The following is a 21,350-nucleotide window of genomic DNA, read 5'->3' on the forward strand; positions in this document are numbered from 1 at the left end:
GGAGCGGTTGAGAAAAAAAAGATGGGTTTGCAGATTGGGAAGGGTCTTAGCCCAGCAAATGAGCGTCTGCCTTGAACACAGTAGGTCCCAAATTCAACCACCACCACCCCGGAAGGGACCCCGAGGATCATCTAGTCCAACCCCCTGCAATGCAGCTGGAGCAAACCTGCAACACTGGCGTTATCAGCACCACACTTTAACCAGTTGATCAGATTCCTGCCTGAAAAACTGCCTGAAAAACTGGACAGCAGCTGTCACTCAGTGTAGGCAATACTGAGCTTCTCGGTTTGACTCCGTATCAGGCAGCTCCCTGGATGCTAGACATCTCTTCCTTTCCAGTTCCACAGGATCCTTACCAAAAAACACACACACACACACCCCTTCACCCCCTGCCTGGGGCTAGAAAAAGTCTAGGCAAGGGAAACGCATGGCCCGCACCGCCGCGACCATGTGTGCCGGAACGTGCGTGTGCCATGAAGTCTGAAGCGCAGGCTGCTCTTGCGTCTTGCCACCAGGATCTCCACCAGCCTCGCCTCGCCTCTCCCTCCTCTTCAGGGGCGTATGAAGGTGTCGGGTCGGAGCAGGCAGGAGGCCTCCGCCTCTCGCGCACACCTGCTGCTCCCCATTCCTTTCCTTCCTTCCTCCTCTTTTGTGCAGTGCAGGTAAGCTCTCTCCCACCCACGACCCCTCCTCCTCCCTCCTCTCCCCCCCCCTCTCCTTCTCCCCCCATCCCCGGTGATGTCACACCTACTCTCGCAGGGCATGATGGGAGAATCCCTCTGTTTCCCAACAGATGCGCGAAGAAGAAGAGCAGCAGCAGCAGCAGCAGCAAGCAGTTCCAAGGAGGGTGGGTGCGCGTGCTTTTTTATTTTATTTTCGCCTGCCTTTTCTCCTCTGCCTGCCGTGATATGGGAAGAGACTCCTCCTGAGCCTAGGACTTGGCTCACTCCGACCTCCTCCCTTCACCTCACCTGCCATCCATCCCCCTTGCCTTCCTTCTGACCAAGGCAGCGTGAAGCCAGCCTTCGCCACTCGGAGGAGAAGATGCCCAGGAAGAAACTTCTGCAGCGCCCCGCCGAGCCCTAGGAGCCCCCAGGCGCTGGGAGGGACGCCCATCCCTGCATCTGGATGGTGCCAGCGGACTGCTTGGCATCGGGGCGCTTGCAGGAGGAGGCTGGTTGCCAGCATGCTCCCGCTGCTGGGACTCCCCGGCTGAGAAGAGAGGCGCGCTCTGCACCATCCCCAGCGGGTCACCCCCTTCCCCGTCGTGACCTTGGGCTGCCTCCGGTTTCATGAGCGCCTCTCCCTCCTCCTCCTCCTCTTCCTCCTCCTCCGGCCTCTGAGATCTGCTCTCCCTCCCCTCCCCACCCCCTCCCCTCCCTCCCCTTCCCCACCCCCTCATGGCTGCATCAGAAGAAGGAACTGGCTGTTTTCTCCCCAGAGGCAGGTCACAAAGCGACCCCAGCATCCTCGGGGACACCGCCGGGACTGAAGCCGAGGAGCAGCAAGGTAAAAATGCAAGCGGGACTTTCTCTCTCTCTCTTCCCCGCCCCTCCTCCTCCTCCTCCCAGTATAGCAGAGGATGTGGGCTGGGTGGTGAGGAATGGGAGAGAGTCGTAGAGGCAGGGAAGAGAGAGGGAGAGGGAAACAGATCGGGAATGGGTGTGTGTCTATGTGTCTTCGCATCTGCCAATCTGGCAATAAGCCTGTCAGAGAAGGGAGGGCAGAAGGAAATTAGGAACATATTCTCTGCAGTAAGTCCTGAAATGATGCAGAGGCTTAGCTGTAAATAGGATTACATGAGAGCATTCTCCCCATCCTGGCCCTTCGGAAGGGCAACGCTCCCCTCTGCCAGCTGAAGGAAGCATTTCAGAGGAGGGCAAGGGGGAAAGAGCCAGGATTCTTCCCCGAAATTTTTCAGCCGCCCTCTTACTGGGCAGCAGGCTTCCTTAAACCTTGGATACTCTGTCCTCTCTCAGTACCCCTTCCTCCTTGAAACAGGCTGTCTTATTCACAGATGATAAAGCGAGGCAGAGAGAAAGGGACATGCCCAAGGCAGCTCAGGAAGTCATTGGCAGAGACCAGATTTCCAACTGCACGAGTTCTGCATCAGAGGGCAAGCAGTCATGGCTGGGCCTCTCAGGCAGTAAAAACTCAGAACAGGTGATCTCAGGCTCCACCTGGCTGACAGTTACCTGCTGCTGTTCACCTGCTTGGGAAGACGCTAGTCAATAATATTACCGTAGTTCACCCTGCTTTTTTTGCCTGCAGTTGGAAGAGACTGGCTTCTCCCTTGTGCCATCACTGGAGAGGGATGCTTGGTCCAAAGTGACAAGAGCTGCTTTATCCTGGAAAGTTGCCTAAGCTCTGTTGTCTCGCTTTCACCCCACACGACATCCAGCCCATCCCACTCCTCTCAATCTACAGGCATGCAAACACATTGAAAATAAAACGGCTAAAATCAACACTGCCTGCTCCTTGTGAGAACATCCAAGAGCTGAAAGCAGTCAGGATGGGAGCTGGGTTGCTTAAGCTGATCTTTGTCGGTTACCACACATAGCCTAATTTACCTGGGCAATTTAATCAAAGCTTGGGCATGTGCCTGACTTGCCCCTTGCAACAGAGAGAAAGAGAAGGTTGTCTCATAAAGTGGGAGGGGATCAGCTGTTGGCATGAGAAGTCACCATGGAGATGGAACAAGCAGAGTAATAATTAAGTCACCAATCCCACCCTCTGGCCCACCCCATCGAGAAAGCAATTTTCGGGACACACCAAGAAGTAGGAAACACAACAGCGAGTGTTGAAAGAGAGAGGGAGAGAGGCTGGGAGTGGAGGTGGGGGAGTTTGACGTCTGCAACCCCATTTTTCTATTTATAAGTGTGAGAGAAGAAGGCTTTCACCACCAACAAGCCCTCCCCTTCACTTTCTCCTCCTTTTGAAGCATAAAACTCTTTCCACTGAATTGCAAAATCTTTCTAGCAGTGACTCACACACTGGGGTTCTCAAAGGAGCACAGCAGCAGCAGCAGCAGCAGCAAGGGATTGTGTTTGGGATTTTGTGTGTGTGCGGTGGTGGGTTAATTGCGAGAACAGTTGGTTCTGGGAAGGGAGCCGTTTCCTGTGGCCGGTGTGAAATTAAACACATGCACACACAACAAAACGGGACCAAACTTGACAGGGTGCTTTCGTGGCAGAATTCAGATGACAATCAGCTGGATGGGAAGCCCAGGACCCACAAGGAGCCACGGCTGAGTGTCATGGGCTCTTTGTGCAAGAGATGTTGACTTAGGGTCTTGACTGAACACAACAGAGGCAGTGACTGTTCCATTGCAGGCTTCAGAAAAATCTCCCATGGAAGTCTGTAACTAAGGGATATGTGGGAGGGGGCACTGACTTTGACACAGACCCCTCCAAAAAACTAAAACAAATAAAATCAGAATATGCCCCTTCACTTAATATACCCTGGTTGTGTTCTGAGTACTCTCCTCAACACCCACACATTCCTGCCCTCACAATTTTATAGTCTACCCCACTGCCTTAATTAATGGGTAACTTTATATTCTGAATCTTTAAACTGACTGAGAGGTTGCTTTTTGGGGGTATTGTGCAATTACTTCCAGGAAAAGTAAATTAACAGGAAACCTGCTTTAAAAGCAAGTGTGTCTCATTAAGACAGCATCTTCCCCCCTCCCCCATACATAAAAATGCAAGTAAATCCCCTCCTAGACCTCTTTATGCCATCTCTCCCCTCACCCACCAAGCCAAGGTTTCAGCTATAGACCTGTCCTGATGTACTGATATCTGAGAGTAAATCCTGTTTGAGGGCCATTCCAAAACAGTGTTTTAAACCAGCACATGCTGGAGTCGTTCTCTCTTATTTGTCTTCTCCTTTTCATGATGGTCATTCCATCTGTCTGATGGCACCGCCTGCCAGAATATGCAAACATGTTAATAATGAGGACTGAGTGGCTTTAAGCTTCATTTTACACAGTCTAATAATTGAGGATCCTTGTTGCTCTGGAAACAGATTTTTTTAAGGGAATAATGAGAACAGCTGATGAATCTTTCCTGCCTAACCACGCTGATATATCCCAGGTCATGGGAACAAAGGCTGTCACTAGCACAAAGTGCTAGCCTTTCCCCCTAAGGGACAATAGTGTCTGAATGAGAGGAATGTTCATTTGTGTGCTTTCACATCTGAAGGCTGCAGAAATCATACATTCCCTTAATTTCAATTTCACTCACTTCTTGCCTGTTTCTAGGTAATGAAAAGCAGTGTTGGCAGGCTGGCAAACAGATAGGCTGTATGTGTGATTTTTTTTTCTTTTTTAAAGGACAGATCTGTTTGAGGAAATGCATTTTTTTTATTTGCCTGAAAGAAGATCATTTTTTTTGCCCCAAAATATTAACTTATTTTGTGTTGCTTTTCCTAAAGAAAATGATGTTTAAACGAACTCTAGGCATCCGTGATCAAAACAATAAAGCAACAAGCAACACCCCATAATATACGGAATAAAACACACATAACTTTAAACAACGATTTGCAATAAATTACGAATGAATATCATTATATACCGGTAAATGCCAGTTTTGTCTTCTCTTCCATAATTTCTGTGATTTGCATAGGCTTATTGGGAAATTGACTAAGAATACAACCTTCACACCTCGGTTTAAGAGTTCATACACTGAGGTCAATAGGATTTACACTCAAGCAATTTTACAGTGTTTTGTAATTTCAGGAGCGGTTTGCATTCTGCCATCCATCTAATCTAACATGAAATCAGTAAAATCCCATGTAAGTTAATGTGTGCAATCAACCACACTCTCCTTCATGGAGGCTGCACTCATCTCATTGGAGCTCAAGACTGCCTTAAAAGAATTTTGTTTCAAAGTGCAGTTTCAGATGCTAGTAGTAGGGGGCTAGAACGCTCTTGTGTGTCCACACCATGAGGACTGTATTGTCTGCGGCACCACATCCTGCTTTGCTTATCCAAGTTCCTCATTAGCAGATACGTTGACTTGATGGCAAAAGAATACTTGCAACTGTTGGAACAATGGGAGCAATAGTTGCTTACAATTCTGTTCCTTCCATCTTCAAAAGTATATGGAGAAAGAAGAAAAATGGCCGGCCAAAATAACCGAAGACTGAAAGTACCTTTCTTACCTATAGGGTGCTTGAGTGTATGAAAATGTAGGGCACACGTTTGCTTGTGGTCCCAATTGCTCATGGTCCCATCAATGGCAATGGTCTATGGGGCAGTAATGCCATAAGTGCCCTTCTTTCCCCTCTAGAGTCCTGTATGTGGAACATCCTCTCTGGGGAAGTCCACTTATCACTTTCTCTGATGCCTTCCAAGTGCCAATTAAAGATGCATCTGCTCACAACAGTCTTTGACATGTAGTGGGGAAGTTATCTGATTTCCCCAGTTGCTGGAAATCACAAATAGGAAGAGTGCTGTTGTGCTTCTCTCCTGCTTGTGGACATCCTGTGGGCACTTGCTTGGCCACTGTGAGAACAGGATGTTACTCTAGATGGGCTCTTGGCTTGACTCAGCAGGCTCTCCATTGTGTATGTTTGTGCTTCGAGTTATACTTGGTGATTTAATTGTTTTATGTTGAAAAGTGGGCAGTGAGGCAGAACAGGGCCTTCTCAGTGGTGGCTCCCTGTCTTTGCCAGCTGAGATCAGGTCGTCTCGCCCTGGTGACATCTTGACATTGTCTAGAAACATACTTATTTTGCCAGGCACCTGGTGGCTAAGTGTTCAGTGCGGCAAGAGAGAGCATGTCGTGTTCTGCTGCTGTTTTCTAAAGCTGATGTTGTTTCATTGTGATTTCAATTGATTATTTGGTTGTGTAGAATGTGCGGCTGTTTTTGAGAGGCTTTAATTAGGGCTGTTAAGCTGACCTGAGACTCCTCTTGGAGAAGGTGAAGCATAAAAGCAATGAACGGTAACAACATTAAGGCAAGAATTGGGGGTGGGGGTGGCTAATGGTGTTAAAGCACCTGTTTTGCATGTGTGGGTTCAATCCCTGGGTAGAACTGGGATAAACTCCTGACAGAGATCCTGGATAGGCAGGTAGACAATAATGAGCTACAGAGATAATGAGACCAATGGTTTGACTCAAGAGGAAGGCAGTTCCTGTGATCCTATGGCAGTAGGGTCAGTGCAGACCAAAACAAAAAAAAAAGTAATTTTGCATAGGCCTAACTGACTCTTGGAATTTGCTACCGAAAGAACATGTTGAAGATCACAAACTTAGGTATTTTTAAAAAAAGGATTGGAGAAATTTATTGAGGATAGGACTCTGAAAGGCAATTATGCTTGGCAGCGAAATTGAAGTTCCATGTTCAGCAGCAGTCTATCTGAATACCAAAAGCTGGGAACAAACAACAGTGGAGGACTGATGCTTCCTAGCTTTGCTGTAGCTTCTAGCTGGCTGCTGTTGAAAACAGGCTGCGGGTGAGGACCTTGGTCGCTTGTTCAGATATTCTTATGCTCTTTTATCTCCAATACCATTTTCATTTTATTCTCTAAACCAGGCTCTCTCTTTTCATTTAAAGAAAAGTATTTGTCCCACACAATAGCTTTGAGATTCAAAACATTCTGCTTCGCTTTGTTCAGCCAAAAAGAAATTGCCTTTGCATTTTGTCATGGTAATTTCCCCCATGTTCCCTCCTGGTGCGTGACATTGATGATCACAATACAGTCCTGACCTCAGCCAGTGATTACAACTTCAGCAGAGGCTCTTGGTTCCCCCTCAGCCCCTATACGAAAACATAACCTTCTGGCGAAGAGTCCTAGATGATCCCAGCTTCAATCCCTGGCATGTCCAGGCAGAACAGGAAAAAAATCCTGTCTGGAGAGCCATTGCCAGTCAAGTGTTGATGACATTGACCTAGATGGACCATGATGGACTTCTGGTCTGACTTGGTATAAAGGCAGGTTCTGCTGTTCCTAACTCACTATATCATAAGGAAAAGGCCAAGTAATTGCTGAATGCATGTGCTTTACCACTGAAATGCAGCTAGGAACTCTGAGAATTGTAGCTCTGGGAACAGCAGCTTCTTACCAACTCTTGGCACCCTTAACCAACTACAGCTCCCAGAATTCTTTGGGGGAAACCATGACTGTTTAAAGTGGCATCATGGTGCTTTAAAGGTTGTGGGATGTGAAACACAAGAGCAGTCAAGTACAACATTCCTAGAGTGAACATGTTTACATATGGGGAGGAATGTTTGTCCAGCCAGCAGGTAAACTTCCTGTTTCCTTCTGGGCTGGGACAGACTTCCTCTGCATGCGACTAGAGGTGGGCGTGGCCTCACCTGTGCAGGTAACAACAAAAGCACATGGCAGGACAGCCATCTCTCTCTCTCTATGACTACATGCATTGAAGAAGCAACATCTGCTTAGCCAAAGATGCTCTCAGCCAAGAGAGGACAAAGGGACTGTCTTCTTATGAGATAGTTTCCAGGTGTATGTTACTTTTCTAAGCTAAGTCTGCCTTCTGGGATCTGATTGTGAACAGAATGTGAGTAAACTCTTTTTATACTTTTATAGAAGACTGTGTCGTGTCTTATCTTTTATGAGGGAATAAGGGGAAAATACCAGAACAGTTATTATAGAGGCTTTAGCGAGCCTGAGCAAACGCATCCGCTGTGAGTTTAAAAGGGGAATGTTACTCTGCTAAATTGTAGAACTTGTTAACACAAGTTGGAAATAATAATAATAATAATAATAATAATAATAATAATAATAATAATTTATTATTTATACCCCGCCCATCTGGCTGAGTTTCCCCAGCCACTCTGGGTGGCTCCCAATCAGTGTTAAAAACAGTACAGCGTTACATATTAAAAACTTCCCTGAACAGGGCTGCCTTAAGATGTCTTCTGAATGTCAGGTAATTATTTATCTCTTTGACATCTGATGGGAGGGCGTTCCACAGGGCGGGTGCCACTACCGAGAAGGCCCTCTGTCTGGTTCCCTGTAGCCTCACTTCTCGCAATGAGGGAACCGCCAGAAGGCCCTCGGCGCTGGATCTCAGTGTCCGGGCTGAACGATGGGGGTGGAGACGCTCCTTCAGGTATACAGGACCGAGGCCGTTTAGGGCTTTAAAGGTCAGCACCAACACTTTGAATCGTGCTCGGAAACGTACTGGGAGCCAATGCTATAATCAAACAATATATCCTCTCCTGCATCCCTGAACATTCCCACAAAGGTATGATGTGAATGTAGCCACAGTCACATTCTTATGAAGACCCCCAATTCTGGTGATTCATCAGGGCTCTTCTTAGGCAGTCTTGTCCTACCCATGTGAGCACTGCCAAACAGTGCTTTGGCTCATGTTCGACTCCACATGGAACCGTGACCATTTGTAAACAATTTGATGTGGCAGGGGCTGATCAGATGGAAGGCTTTCCACGCCAGCTCTGAATTCAACCATGTGGCAATGTTGACTGTGAACTATGTAGGTGCGAGGTATTACAGCTTCCACGTGGAAATGGAATATGTTGCAGTAGATCTGGTGTCTCTCATATAAGCTACAACTCTTTAATTGTCTCAAGGTGTGGGCTCAAGGGGAAAGAGTTCTCTGAATCATGGCAATGTTACTTTATGGTACATGAAGCATAATTTCTTTGTGGAGGGTTTGCAGCTCAGTAGTATGCTTTGCATGAAAAGAGTTTCCAATTCAATTCCTGTCATCTTTAGAAAGGTGGGGAAACTCCTGCCTGGAAAGCTGGAGAGAAGGTGTTGGGGACTGTTGTCCAAAGAACCTGAAGTTTAGCGAACCTTCTTCAAGCTTGGGTCTCCATTCATTGTTGGATTCCAAATCTCATCATCCCCAATCAGCTTAGGCAATGGTCAAGAATGATGGCAGTTGTAGTCTAACATCATTTGGAGCACAAAGGTTGAAGAAGGCCAATGTAGACAATACTGATCTAGATTAAACATTGTTTTGACCATTGATATAAGCCAAGGCAACTTCCCATTGCAGTTTAGGAAAGGCATTGGGATTTTTCTTTTTGACCTTGAGCATCCAATTGTATCCTTTATGGTCTAGTTTTAGGCAGGAGCCAATAAGGATCAAACTATATGTTACATGCAAATGGGCCTGACTTTAATGTCCACTTCACAAGGGACTGTTTGAGAGCAGAGAAGCAGCATGAGGAGGAAGTACTTAACCCATTTTCCTGCTGTTTCCTACTGCAAATCATCCCTGAAATGGCTCCCCCACTAAGATTTCAAACACGTTTTCCTTCTCATACATGCATTTGAGACTTCCCAGGGAGAAAAGCTGCTGTGGGGGAGCAATTTAGCCCAGCAAATTGTGGGTGGGAAAATAATTAAACACCCCTTCCCTCCCGCTGCTTCTTCACTCCCACTCAACCCCTTCCAGAATTGAGTCCTCAAGAAAGGCGGTTGAACTACAGCTGCAAGCCTTTGTGTGTGTGTTTGACATGTGCTTTTGGCCTTTTAATGACATTCAAACAAGAGGATGCAATCTCATGGTTTTCCGTATATTTAGTACAGCGGGATTACGTCCTGATGCAAATTTTTGCCTTTTTGCAAGGCCCTGCATTTCCTCCAGCTTCATGGCTGAGTTGACCTTGACACTCACACGGAAATTCTACGAATTGCCCAAAGTCACACACAGTTGAGTCATTGGGATCAGCTGGGATAAGAGCCCAGAAACCTTCTGGTTCAATCACAAAATGGCATGAAATGGGCTGGAAAAAACCAGAAATGAGAAATGGCAGCAGGGAGAGATTAAACAGAAGCCAACCTTTGATCAGTAGACGAATTCTAGAAAATTAAATCATGCCCCTTAATTTGTGTTCCTAATGTGTTCCTTAAGTTGTTCTTAGTTGTAAAATAATAATTTGCTGTAGATCCTGTGGCTAAGATAACCGAATCTGATAACAAGCATTTCTTCACCTTTGGAGGCTATGTCCATCTCCCTACCCGCCGGAAGTGTATCGTACTGTGTATTCTCCTCCTAAGGTGGCTAGTCATGGCCACAGTTCTGTGTAAGGTTTTGGTTGCCTGCCCTCAAAGAGGATATTTAATAGTATTTAAGAGAATATTTAAGATATTTAGAACTTTAAGAAGGATGTTGACAAGCTGGAATGTGTACAGAGGATGGTTTGGTTTGGTTTGGAACAGAGGAGAGGAGATATGATAGCCATCTCCCAATATCTCAAGGGCTTCCACATGGAAGAGAGAACAAGCTTGTTTTCTCCTGCTCTGGAGGGTAGGACTTGAACCAATGGCTTCAAGTTACCAGAAAGGAGGTTCCGGCAAAACATGGGGAAGAACATTCTGACAGTAGGTGCTGTTTGTGAGTGGAACGTTCTCCCTTGGGAGTTTGTGGACTCCCCTTCCCTGGAGATTTTAAAGCAGAGGTTGGATGGCCATCAGTCAGGGATTCTTTAGTTGAGATTCCTGTAGTGCTGGAAAGAGGCAATCAAAAAGAGCAAGGGGATGGAGCTGCTGCTCTATGAGGAAAGGTTACAACATGTTCAGTGCTTTATTTTACAAAAACAGCAAATGATAGAGGTGCATAAGGTTATGCATGGCATGGAGAAAGGGCACATAGCATCTTTCTGCCTCTTTCATAATACTAGGACTTGGGGCCATCCAATGACTTTTTTGCACAGTACACAGTTAAACTATGGCATTTGCTTGCATGATAGGCAAGGTAAAACGCAAAGGACCCCTGGTTAAGTCCAGTCGAAGGTGACTATGGGGTTGCTGCGCTCATCTTGCTTTCAGGCCGAGGGAACCGGCATTTGTCCACAGACAGCTTTCTGGGTCATGTGGCCAGCATGACTAAACTGCTTCTGGCACAACGGGACACTGTGATGGAACCCTTAGTGCATGGAAATGCCATTTACCTTCCCACCGCAGTGGTACCTATTTATTTACTCACACTGGTATGCTTTCGAACTGCTAGGTTGGCAGGACCAGGGACAGAGCAACGGGAGCTCACCCCATCATGGGGATTCGAACCGCCAACCTTCCGATCAGCAAGCGGTTGGTTTAGTGGTTCACTGGTTTAGACCACAGCGCCACCTGTGTCCCTACTTGCATGAGATGTAGTGATGACTACCAACTTGGATAGCTGTTTTTTAAAGAAAAATAGACAAATTCAGGGAGGATAATACTATCAAGGGCTGCCACCTTCACATGCAGAATATTAGTTGGCGATTTGGTCATCAAACAATGCACTTGTACATATGAAGCAGCTCCCAATGACAAACATCTGAAAGTCTGCACTGTATCTGGGGTGCTGGGATGTCGTAAGAAATTCCTATAATGCTAGGACTATGATGGTCCATTCATGCATGGAGGTCATCATTAGATGAGCGTCAACTGATGAACTTCTCGTCATCTACACAGATGATTTTCTCATGGTAAGTATTCTCACTTTGGTAGCTTTCATGCTGTGATGTCAAAGCATCTCTCCTTGCAGCATGCCCAGAATTCAACATCTGGAATCCAGACACACAGCTGAATCCCGGCATGCATTCTGATCCTTCCACATAAGAGGGATTCCACTAGCCACTTTAATTTAATGTCGGCTTGGGAGCAGAAATCCACTGGAAACTGTATAATACGATTAAATAAAAACTCCTTCATCCCTGGAGCCATCAGAAGACCCACATTATCATTTTTTCCCCTTGAGGAGATGCTGGAAAGGCATTTAATTGCTTTTTGATACGACTGGGATTCAGTAACGGCTGTGGCTTTAATGCTAATATCTCGATATTAGCAAAGGTAATTCAGCTAAATGGTGTTATCACGGTAGGTGGAGAGTTTCATGGTGGAGAACATCTGTTCTGTATGTTCTGACTGGAACTGATAATATATAGTGCTAACTAATCAGCATTAAAGTACTCCTAGGACACTAGGCTGCATCAACAGAAGTATAGTGTCCCCATCAAGGGAAGTAACAATCCCACTCTATTCTGCCTTGGTCAGACCCCACCTGGAGTCCTGTGTCCAGTTCTGGGCACCACAGTTTAAGAAGGATGTTGACAAGTTGGAACATGTGCAGAGGAAGGCAACCAAGATGATAAAGGGTCTGAAAACCAAGCCTTATGAGGAATGGTTGAGGGAGTTGGGTATATTTAGCCTGGAACAGAGGAGACTGAAAGTAGGTATGATAGCTATCTTCCAATATCTAAAGAGCAAGCTTGTTTTCTCCTGCTCTGGAGGGTAGGACCCAGACCAATGGCTTCAAGTTACAAGAAAGGAGATTCCAGCTATACACCAGGAAGAAATCTCTGGCAGTAAGAACTGTTTGACAGTGGGGCAGACTCCCTCAGAAGGTGATAGACTCTGCTTCATTGGTGGCTTTTAAGCAGAGATTGGATAGCCATTTGTCTTGGATGTTTGGCTAAGATTCCTGCATTGCAGGAATGGCCCTCCATGCTCTTCCAACTCTACAATTCTATGCTTCTATGTTTTTAAGCCAAAAAAATAGTTGTGTAAGTACAAACGCCCCCTACCATTTGCATAGTTCAAAAGAATTTGCTTGATTTTTATTTAACCCCATTTCTGAGTCAATTTGTATACAACATCTTGAAGTGATTTAACAATAAAAACATATCTAAAGCAGTTTTATATATAAAAGCAATTTCAAATCCAATACAGTTTGTGTGTGTATATATATCTCTTTCTACTAAAACAATTGCATAAGGGTGATTTTGCGGTATGTTGATTAATAAATACATATGTTCAATAAATTACTTTGCTCAGGTAATAGCCAGCCTATTAAGACTGCAATCTGATACAGTACGTAAACCAATGTGGTGCCCTCAAGATCCTGTTGGACTACAACTCCCATCATCCCTGACTATTTACCATGCTATTCAGGGGTGATGGGAATTGGAGTTCAACAGGATCTGGAGGGTGCCAGATTGGCTGCCTCTGCTGTACACCCTTAGGTAAAGGGACCCCTGACTGTTAGGTCCAGTCATGGCTGACTCTGGGGTTGCGGCGCTCATCTCACTTTATTGGCCGAGGAAGCTGGTGTACAGCTTCCGGGTCATGTGGCCAGCATGACTAAGCCACTTCTGGCGAACCAGAGCAGCGCACAGAAACACCGTTTACCTTCCTGCCCGAGTGGTACCTATTTATAAGGATGGCAGGAGCAGGGACCGAGCAACGGGAGCTCACCCCGTCGCAGGGATTCGAACCGCCAACCTTCTGATCGGCAAGTCCTAGGCTCTGTGGTTTAACCCACAGCACCACCTGTGTCCCTCTGTACACCCTTACCTGGGGCTAATCTCATGGAATACAGTGGATTGAGCCACAAAGCTCACAGTCTTACTAACAGCATAACATTTTCTCTGTGAGTCCATAAGAAGATGAGAAGAGCCTGCTGGATCAGGCATCCTGTTCTCATAGTGAACACCCACATGCGGAAAACCTTCAACCCAACTAGGATTGCCATATTTCAAGAAGTGAACATCCGGACACAGAAGTTGTTGAGCTTTTTTTGGTGTGGGTTTCCCGGACATGCCTGCAATATTCCATGTTTACTCATATACTGATGGCTTCTCCCTGCAACTAGATACTGCTGTCTGTAAGTGTGCAATCACGACTAGTGTGACACAATAACTTTTCTTCTCATTGCACCCTTCAGCTGCAGTACAATGCCACAGATGCCAGAGTGCCCTCCACGAAGACAAATGCACTGTGTCCCCTTTTTGTGCCAAACAGGGATGATAAAGAGCAGATGATGTTTGGGCTCTGCATGCAAATGTTTCCGCAACCTCTCCTGCCCCCGCTGCTGTGCATACAACTTCTTCAGTCAGATCTTGGAAAGACTCAACCCTGGCAAGGAATAAACAGTAAATGAAAGATGCTTTGTTCTCAGGGCTGTGACACAGTGTACATTCTAGAAGCGGTTCTTGAAATTGTTATATATTGAAGATTAGTGTTCGGGTTTGCATTTTCTGCGTGGATGGCAGTCACATTGGAGGGTGCAAGCTCAGCTGAAACTATTCACTAGTGCATCCCCATGTGAATATTTTTAGTTGTTCTGAAAAAAAATGCCTCCATTCTTTGATTATTTTCCAGCACACCTAGCAATAATGTTTGACTGCTCATTTACATTGCCCTCACTCTTGATTCCCTATGCTTGACCTCAGTGGTCTCACATAGCTAAATCTGACTAGCTATGCAGTGTCATCACACTACGCTGCTTCCTGCAGGATCCCTGATTGGTTGGGATGCGACTTATATCCAGAAAAGAGGAAGCAGAAGGAGCTGGGGAGTGAAGTAGCTCATAAGCAGCAGCGCAACAATGGTAACAAACAGGGCTAGCAGCTCGATGGACCAATGGTCTGATTCAGTATAAGGCAATTTCCTGTGTTACTATGGTAAAGGCAGCCCTATCATAGAGTTGGGGGTACCACTAGGATCATCTACTCCAGCCTTTCTCAACCTGTGGGTCCCCAGATGTTGAACCACAACTCTCATCACCCCTAGCTAGCAAGGCCAGAGCTCAGGGATGATGGGAGTTGTAGTCCAACAACATCTGGGGACCCACAGGTTGAGAACTGCTGATCTAGTTGAATCCCCTGCAATGCAGGAAACTTCCCCCCAAAGTGGGGCTTGAACCCACAGCCCTGAGATTCAGAATCTCATGCTCTACCAACTGAACTGCCCCAGAGCTTATTGGTTGAAGATCCTAAGACATGTCTTATTGGACAGACCCACAAACTTTTGAACTGCGTCTGGAGTCTTGCATTTGGCCAATCTGTTTGGGACCTGATCAGATACAGTTATACCTCATGTTACGTTAGGTTCATGTAGCGTCTTTTTCGGCTTGTGAATGCGGTAAACCCAGAAGTGTATACTTCTGGGGTTCACTACGCGCGCACACGCAGAAGCGTTCTGCATGCTTCGCGCATCCGCAGAAGTGTTCTGCGCATTTCACACATGTGCAGAAGCGCTCTATTGTGCTTCGCGCTTACCCAGAAGCGCTGCTCTAGTTGAGGTCTTTTCAGGGTGCAAATGGCACCCCGGAACAGATCGTGTCTGCAACTAGAGGTACCACTGTATATTTCTCATTCACTGAAGCATTTGCACATGTATCCAGACACAGACAGGATTTAAGGGAGTCATAACATGATCAGAGCTCACTCTTGTAAAAAGAAAAATAGAGAGATAGGCTTTGTTGCTGGTTTATTGTCTCTGGAATTTTCCACTCTAAAATTAAACTATTCAATGCAAAGCCACATTTGTGGGGGGGGGGATAAAATAATTAAGGCTGCAATCTTATACACATTTACACGTGAGTATGCCCAAGTGAACTCAGTGGGACTTACTTCTGAGCAAAGACATATAGGATTGTCTTGTAAGACACGTTCTTCAACTCAGGTTACATTAAAATGCATGCAACAACTGATGGGCAACATTGTTTGATTTCATGTACCTGTTGGGTACAGAGAAAGCATATCATAAAATCTATTTATAAATTAGGTTCTGGACATCAGTGAAAGCACACTGGCGGTGGGGAGTCAATTAATGCTTGTGCAGCATTTGAAAATCCAGCTGGCGGAACAACTGCTAAGTGTTTTCTCATACTGCTTTCTTCAAGGAGCTGTAAACTGTTTACATGCGTAATTAGTTAAGTAGATATAATATTAATTTGTCCCAACCTTTAGCTCTGAAAGCCAATATGCACAATGGCCCATTAGTATGGCAGCAGCTAATGGGCTTCCGAGTTTATTTATCTACAGTGTTTGCTCCATTGTTTCTGACCAAATTGTCGGTTTTGCAGCATGCAATTAATATCTAGAATTAATAATCCCGGGCGCTTGAAAATGCCTGTCTTGTAAATAGCAGCAACTAAGTACAGCTCAAACAGAGAGCTTTGAATTACATCCTGTCTAACTTAAGCTTAAATAATAACAAGGAGGATCCTCAGTGCCCATTAAGTTCACCGCTGATTGTTTTCGGGTTTTTGTTTGCTTGAAAATTCAAGGTGATTTATTGCACATAATGCATACCCAATTTATATGTGCCCTTGGGATCGCATCATTTAACTACATGAAAGAAGTCAATAGCTTAAATGTTTGGATCTACATAAATATTTCACAGAGATGATCTTAATCAAGAGGCATCTGATCTTGTCTTCTGAGCAAGGGAAGACAAATTGTATACAAAGTGGTTTGGCCCAGTAGGATTAATTCATATACCACACACACTGGACTTCAGGAACCAATAAAAAATAATTCTATGGAGGTTTTCCAGTGCCATTAATATGTCCATCTTGTTCTTAGTCCTTAGTTGTTGTTTAGTCATTTAGTCGTGTCCGACTCTTCGTGACCCCATGGACCAGAGCACGCCAGGCACTCCTGTCTTCCACTGCCTCCCGCAGTTTGGTCAAACTCATGCTGGTAGCTTCAAGAACACTATCCAACCATCTCGTCCTCTGTCGTCCTCTTCTCCTTGTGCCCTCCATCTTCCCCAACATCAGGGTCTTTTCCAGGGAGTCTTCTCTTCTCATGAGGTGGCCAAAGTATTGGAGCCTCAGCTTCAGGATCTGTCCTTCCAGTGAGCACTCAGGGCTGATTTCCTTCAGAATGGATAGGTTTGATCTTCTTACAGTCCATGGGACTCTCAAGAGTCTCTTCATCAGCTCTGAATCCACTTGTACTTGTCCTCCTCTCTTCCTCAGTAGCATGTTGGACGCCTTTTGACCTGAGGGGCTCATCTTCCAGCATCATAACTTTTATATGCCTGTTGTCTTTCTCCATGGAGTTTTCTTGGCAGGGATACTGGAGTGGCTTGCCGGTTCCTCCTCCAGGTGGATAACGTTTGGTAAACTCTCCACTATGACCTGTCCATCTTGGGTGCCCTGCTCGGCATAGTTCATAGCTTCTCTGAGTTATTCAAGCCCCTTCGCCACGGTAAGGCAGTGATCCATGAAGGGGTACTTAGTCCTAGGAAACTATAAAACTCCTGTAACTCAGGGCTTCCTCAGATGTCTCACATTCCCTACATATTACACATTCCTTTCCATAGAAGCCCTTAGCGCTATTATATGTGCTATCTTTCCTCACTTCCTACTGTAAAGCTTGAAATTAGTGATGGTGTCAAGACTGCTATCTCCAAGCAGTTTGGGAGTCTTGCAATGCTAATCTCCACTGCATTCACCCTGGATAGCTCAGTCGGCTAGAGTGTGGTGCTGATCCCTGTATGAGACAGCTGTATATTCCTGCATCACAAAGGGTTGGACTCTATGATCCTTAGGGTCGCTTCCAACTCTACAATTCTGTGATTCTATGAGTGATGGCCACCAACTTGGATGGTTTTAAAAGGGGATTAGACAGATTTGTGGAGGGTAAGCCTGCCAATGGCTTCTAGCCGCAGTGGCTATGCTCTGCCTCCATGGTTGGAGCATATCCTGAATACCTGTTGTTGGGAATAAAAGGTGAAGAGAGGCACTGTTTCGCTCTGGTCCCGTTTGTAAGCTTCCTATATGAATCTGGTTGACCACCATGAGAGCAGGATGCTAGGCTAGATGAGCCTTTGGGTTGTTCCAGCAGAACTCTTTTTATACTCTTACAGGTCCTAACATTCTATTATGGCTCCGAGTTCAATTACCGAAACATGTATTTTACCCCCAACGTCCTTTGGGAGGTGCTGTACTCAGGAATGGTGACATCTCAGTATCTGGCTGAACTGGCTTAACAATGGGCATCATGTGTGTTTTATGTGCATTTTTATGAACTGAACAGAGTGAATTATTTTGAGTTATGGGGGTGTCAAGAGTGTGCGTATGAACTTAACAGCACTTAGCTCATTTTTTCAGTTGCTTTTTTGTAGTTGTTAACATTGCTTTATAGAGTATAAATGCCTTATTGATTTGTTAATAACATGACTTCCCCTGTACTCTTAGGTTATCCTTTTCAGTTGCTGTTCGTTAATAGTGTCTTGGAGATTGCAACTGATGATTTGTCGATTCTTTCACACGATTTGGGCTGTATTTGTGATGCTCTGCTATATTTTTATTATGTTGCTGTTATCTATTGTTTGTAAGCCACTTTGAGATTCATTGGATTGAAAAGCAGCATAGAAACACAATAAAAATCAAATTGATCCAAACTACATTTCCCAGTGCTACTGGTGTTGGGCATGTAGCATGGCGGGTGTCTGAGAGGGAAGGTAGTTGGGGGGGAAAAAACCCCTCTTTGTTGTTTCATTTCTCTTCCACTCCCATTGAAGCAGTGATGGAGGTAATTAGGGATGGGAGTGGGTTGGAGACTCCGTGGAGGAGGAGTTGGGAAAAGGAACAGGCACTGTTTCTCTGATGGCATCACTGGGGAATTCAGAAGCCTTGGAACTGAGTAGGTAAACAATCGTGGTATTTTCTGAGCTAACGGCAAACATTTCACACAAACACACACACCAAGCCTGATTGGAGGAGTTTCCCCCATTAGTTCTTCAAAGTGCATGCTCTTTGCAGCAGAGACCATTTTCTTTTGCTCATCTGGAAAGCCACCACGTGCACTGATCACATCAGAGCAGTGATAATTTGAGAATTGCTGAAACCACGCCTAGAATTTCATGTGTGGTTAAGCGCATGAAATATTCTTAGTGGCATCTTCCCAGGATGGGTACGTAGGTTTTTTGGGCGACTGGAGGCACTGTTCACTAATTGCACTGGGGAAAATAATGCTTGGAAGCTCTCTATTTAAGGTGTGTGAGGAAACGCACCTTAATCACAAATGGATAGGGAGAGCCGCTAACAAACAAGCCCCAGTAGCCTGTTGTTCAAAGATGGTTTGCTTAGCTCTCAAACTGGGCTGTTAACACAACAAATGCCTTTGAGAAAAGATGCTTCCCTTTTCCAGAGGCAAAATGTGAACTGCAGCTGTCAGACACCACAACAATGCAGGCATTCTGCTGCGGTGCTCAGGCTCCCATGGTACCCTTCTACAATATTTCCAGCTGGGGAAAGGCTCAAGGGTTACAGCTTCTGTTTTGCATGCAGAAGACTTGAGGTTCAATCCAAGGCATCTGTAGGTAGGACTGGGAATGTCCCTGGCCTGAAATCCTGGAGAGCTGCTGCCAATCACTGTACATGATACAGAGCTAGATGGGCCAGCAATATGACTCAGTGTACGGCATTTTCCAATGTTCCTATCAGCGACCAGCTGATACAAAGCTCCATATATGTGCACCAGGAGCCTGGGTGGGGTCATCAAAACAGGTCCTAGAAAGATATGGAGCTGAACATTGGTGTTTTCAGTATGGTGAAGGTTGACCTTGGAAAGGAGAGGGGATGTGGTTAAAGGGAATAATAATAATAATAATAATAATAATAATAATAATAATAATAATAATATATTATTTATACCCCAGCCACTCTGGGCGGCTTCCAACAAAACACTAAAATACAATAACCTTTTAAACATTAAAAGCTTCCCTAAACAGGGCTGCCTTTAGATGTCTTCTAAAAGTTTGGTAGTTATTTTTCTCTTTGACATCTGGTGGGAGGGCGTTCCACAGGGCGGGCGCCACTACTGAGAAGGCCCTCTGCCTGGTTCCCTGTAACTTGGCTTCTCACAGTGAAGGAACTGCCAGAAGGCCCTCGGTGCTGGACCTCAGTGTCTGGGCAGAACGATGGAGGTGGAGATGCTCCTTCAAGTATACTGGACGAAGGCCGTTTAGGGGTTTAAAGGTCAGCACCAACACTTTGAACTGTACTCGGAAACGTACTGGGAGCCAGTGTAGGTCTTTCAAGACCGGTGTTATGTGGTCTCGGTGGCCACTCCCAGTCACCAGTCTAGCTGCCGCATTCTGGATTAATTGCAGTTTCCCGGTCACCTTCAAAGGTAGCCCCACATAGAGCGCATTGCAGTAGTCCAAGCAAGAGATAACCAGAGCATGCACCACTCTGGCAAGACAGTCCGCGGGCAGGTAGGGTCTCAGCCTGCGTACCGGATGGAGCTGATAAACAGCTGCCCTGGACACAGAATTGACCTGTGCCTCCATGGACAGCTGTGAGTCTAGAATGACTCCCAGGCTGCACACCTGGTCCTTCAGGGGCACAGTTACCCCATTCAGAACCAGGGAGTCTTCCACACCTGCCTGCCTCCTGTCCCCCAAAAACAGTACTTCTGTCTTATCAGAATTCAACCTCAGTCTGTTAGCCAGAGGGCATGCCTTGCTTGCAGATGTTCCTTGGCTTATTCCATGAGACCTCCAGTTTATAAAGAGAACTTGGGGCAACAAGGTAAAGAAAGAAAAGAAACTGAGTTTTTGCTGAGCTCTTGCCTGTTAGGGCTGTAGGACTTGACGTACCATTGATCTGCCCCAGTAGAAGACATTTATATGTCATATATCTTGCATATCTCTTAGGAGGCAGTGATGGCCATCAACTTGGATGGCACTGAAAGAGGCTTAGACCTCCATGGCCTGTACAAAATCCCCAAACAGGGATCTCCGTGGTCAGGGGCAATAATGCCCCTGAATGCCAGTTTCTGGAAACCACAGGGGGAGAGAGAGCGCTCTTGTTCTCGGGTCTTGCTTGCTGGTTTCCTTTAAGGACATCTGACTGGCCACCGTGAGAACAGGATGCTGGACGAAATGGACCATTGGCTTCATCCAGCGCTGCTCTTTGTATATTCTCAAACTACAAGCTGGCGTTCCACCTGAAAATCAGCGATTGCTACTACCTAAGCAAAGCTGAAATAAAAGTAAAGGAACTTCACAGAAACGAAATGAGGCTTCACACAAATGAAATGAAGTTTTGCACAAATTCAACTTGTCAGAATCCCAACTTTTTACATGCCAGACATTTGTCAAATGGGCCCCTGTGATGTCTGACTTTAAGAAGCACCAGAGAAACCTGTGAGTAAGGGAATGAGAAAGCAATATCTTTTACACACATGGAAATCAATGGGAATATTATTTAAATTAAATAAAATCCAGAACAGGGAAATAAGAGATTCCTCCCTCCACCGTCCACCCTGCTTGCACAGACCTCTCAACAAAAATAAAACTGCTCAGCCACTGGTGCACAAAATAAATTATTTTCACACATTCCCCAAAGATGTTGCTTCGAAAACCTGTCCCAAGGACATGGGACTAATTGGGACAAAAAGGAAAAGAAAACCAAACCCTTAATGGCCAAAAACTTAATTGGTCAAAACCAATTGTTCCTTAGTAATGTTATTCATTGTCCTATTTGCACTATTGTACATTGTCCTTTTATATATGTTTTGTTTTTGGAGTATATTTCAATATTTGTGGGTCCTTTTGTTGATTGTGTTTGAGGACATAAGAAAAGGTGGACACTTAGCCAATTTGTTGTTGTTGTTTA

At 45.5% G+C, this 21,350-nt stretch overlaps 1 protein-coding gene across 4 annotated transcripts in view; it reads left to right on the forward strand.

Moving 5' to 3' along the window:
• The first annotated feature begins 555 nt into the window (after window positions 1-555).
• The window catches only part of PHACTR3 (phosphatase and actin regulator 3), a 207,507-nt gene continuing 186,712 nt past the window's right edge, over window positions 556-21,350 (forward strand). For 3 of the 4 annotated variants that reach the window (XM_053394402.1, XM_053394404.1, XM_053394403.1), the window contains exons 1-2: window positions 556-662; window positions 794-1,509. In XM_053394402.1, coding sequence (XP_053250377.1) covers window positions 1,401-1,509 — 109 coding nt within the window. In that variant the 5' untranslated portion in view covers window positions 556-662; window positions 794-1,400. The remainder of the gene's footprint in view (window positions 663-793; window positions 1,510-21,350) is intronic. The other variant, XM_053394405.1, reaches the window with a different exon arrangement.

Source organism: Podarcis raffonei, chromosome 6 (genome assembly GCF_027172205.1).
Source record: "Podarcis raffonei isolate rPodRaf1 chromosome 6, rPodRaf1.pri, whole genome shotgun sequence".
NCBI lineage: Eukaryota > Metazoa > Chordata > Lepidosauria > Squamata > Lacertidae > Podarcis > Podarcis raffonei.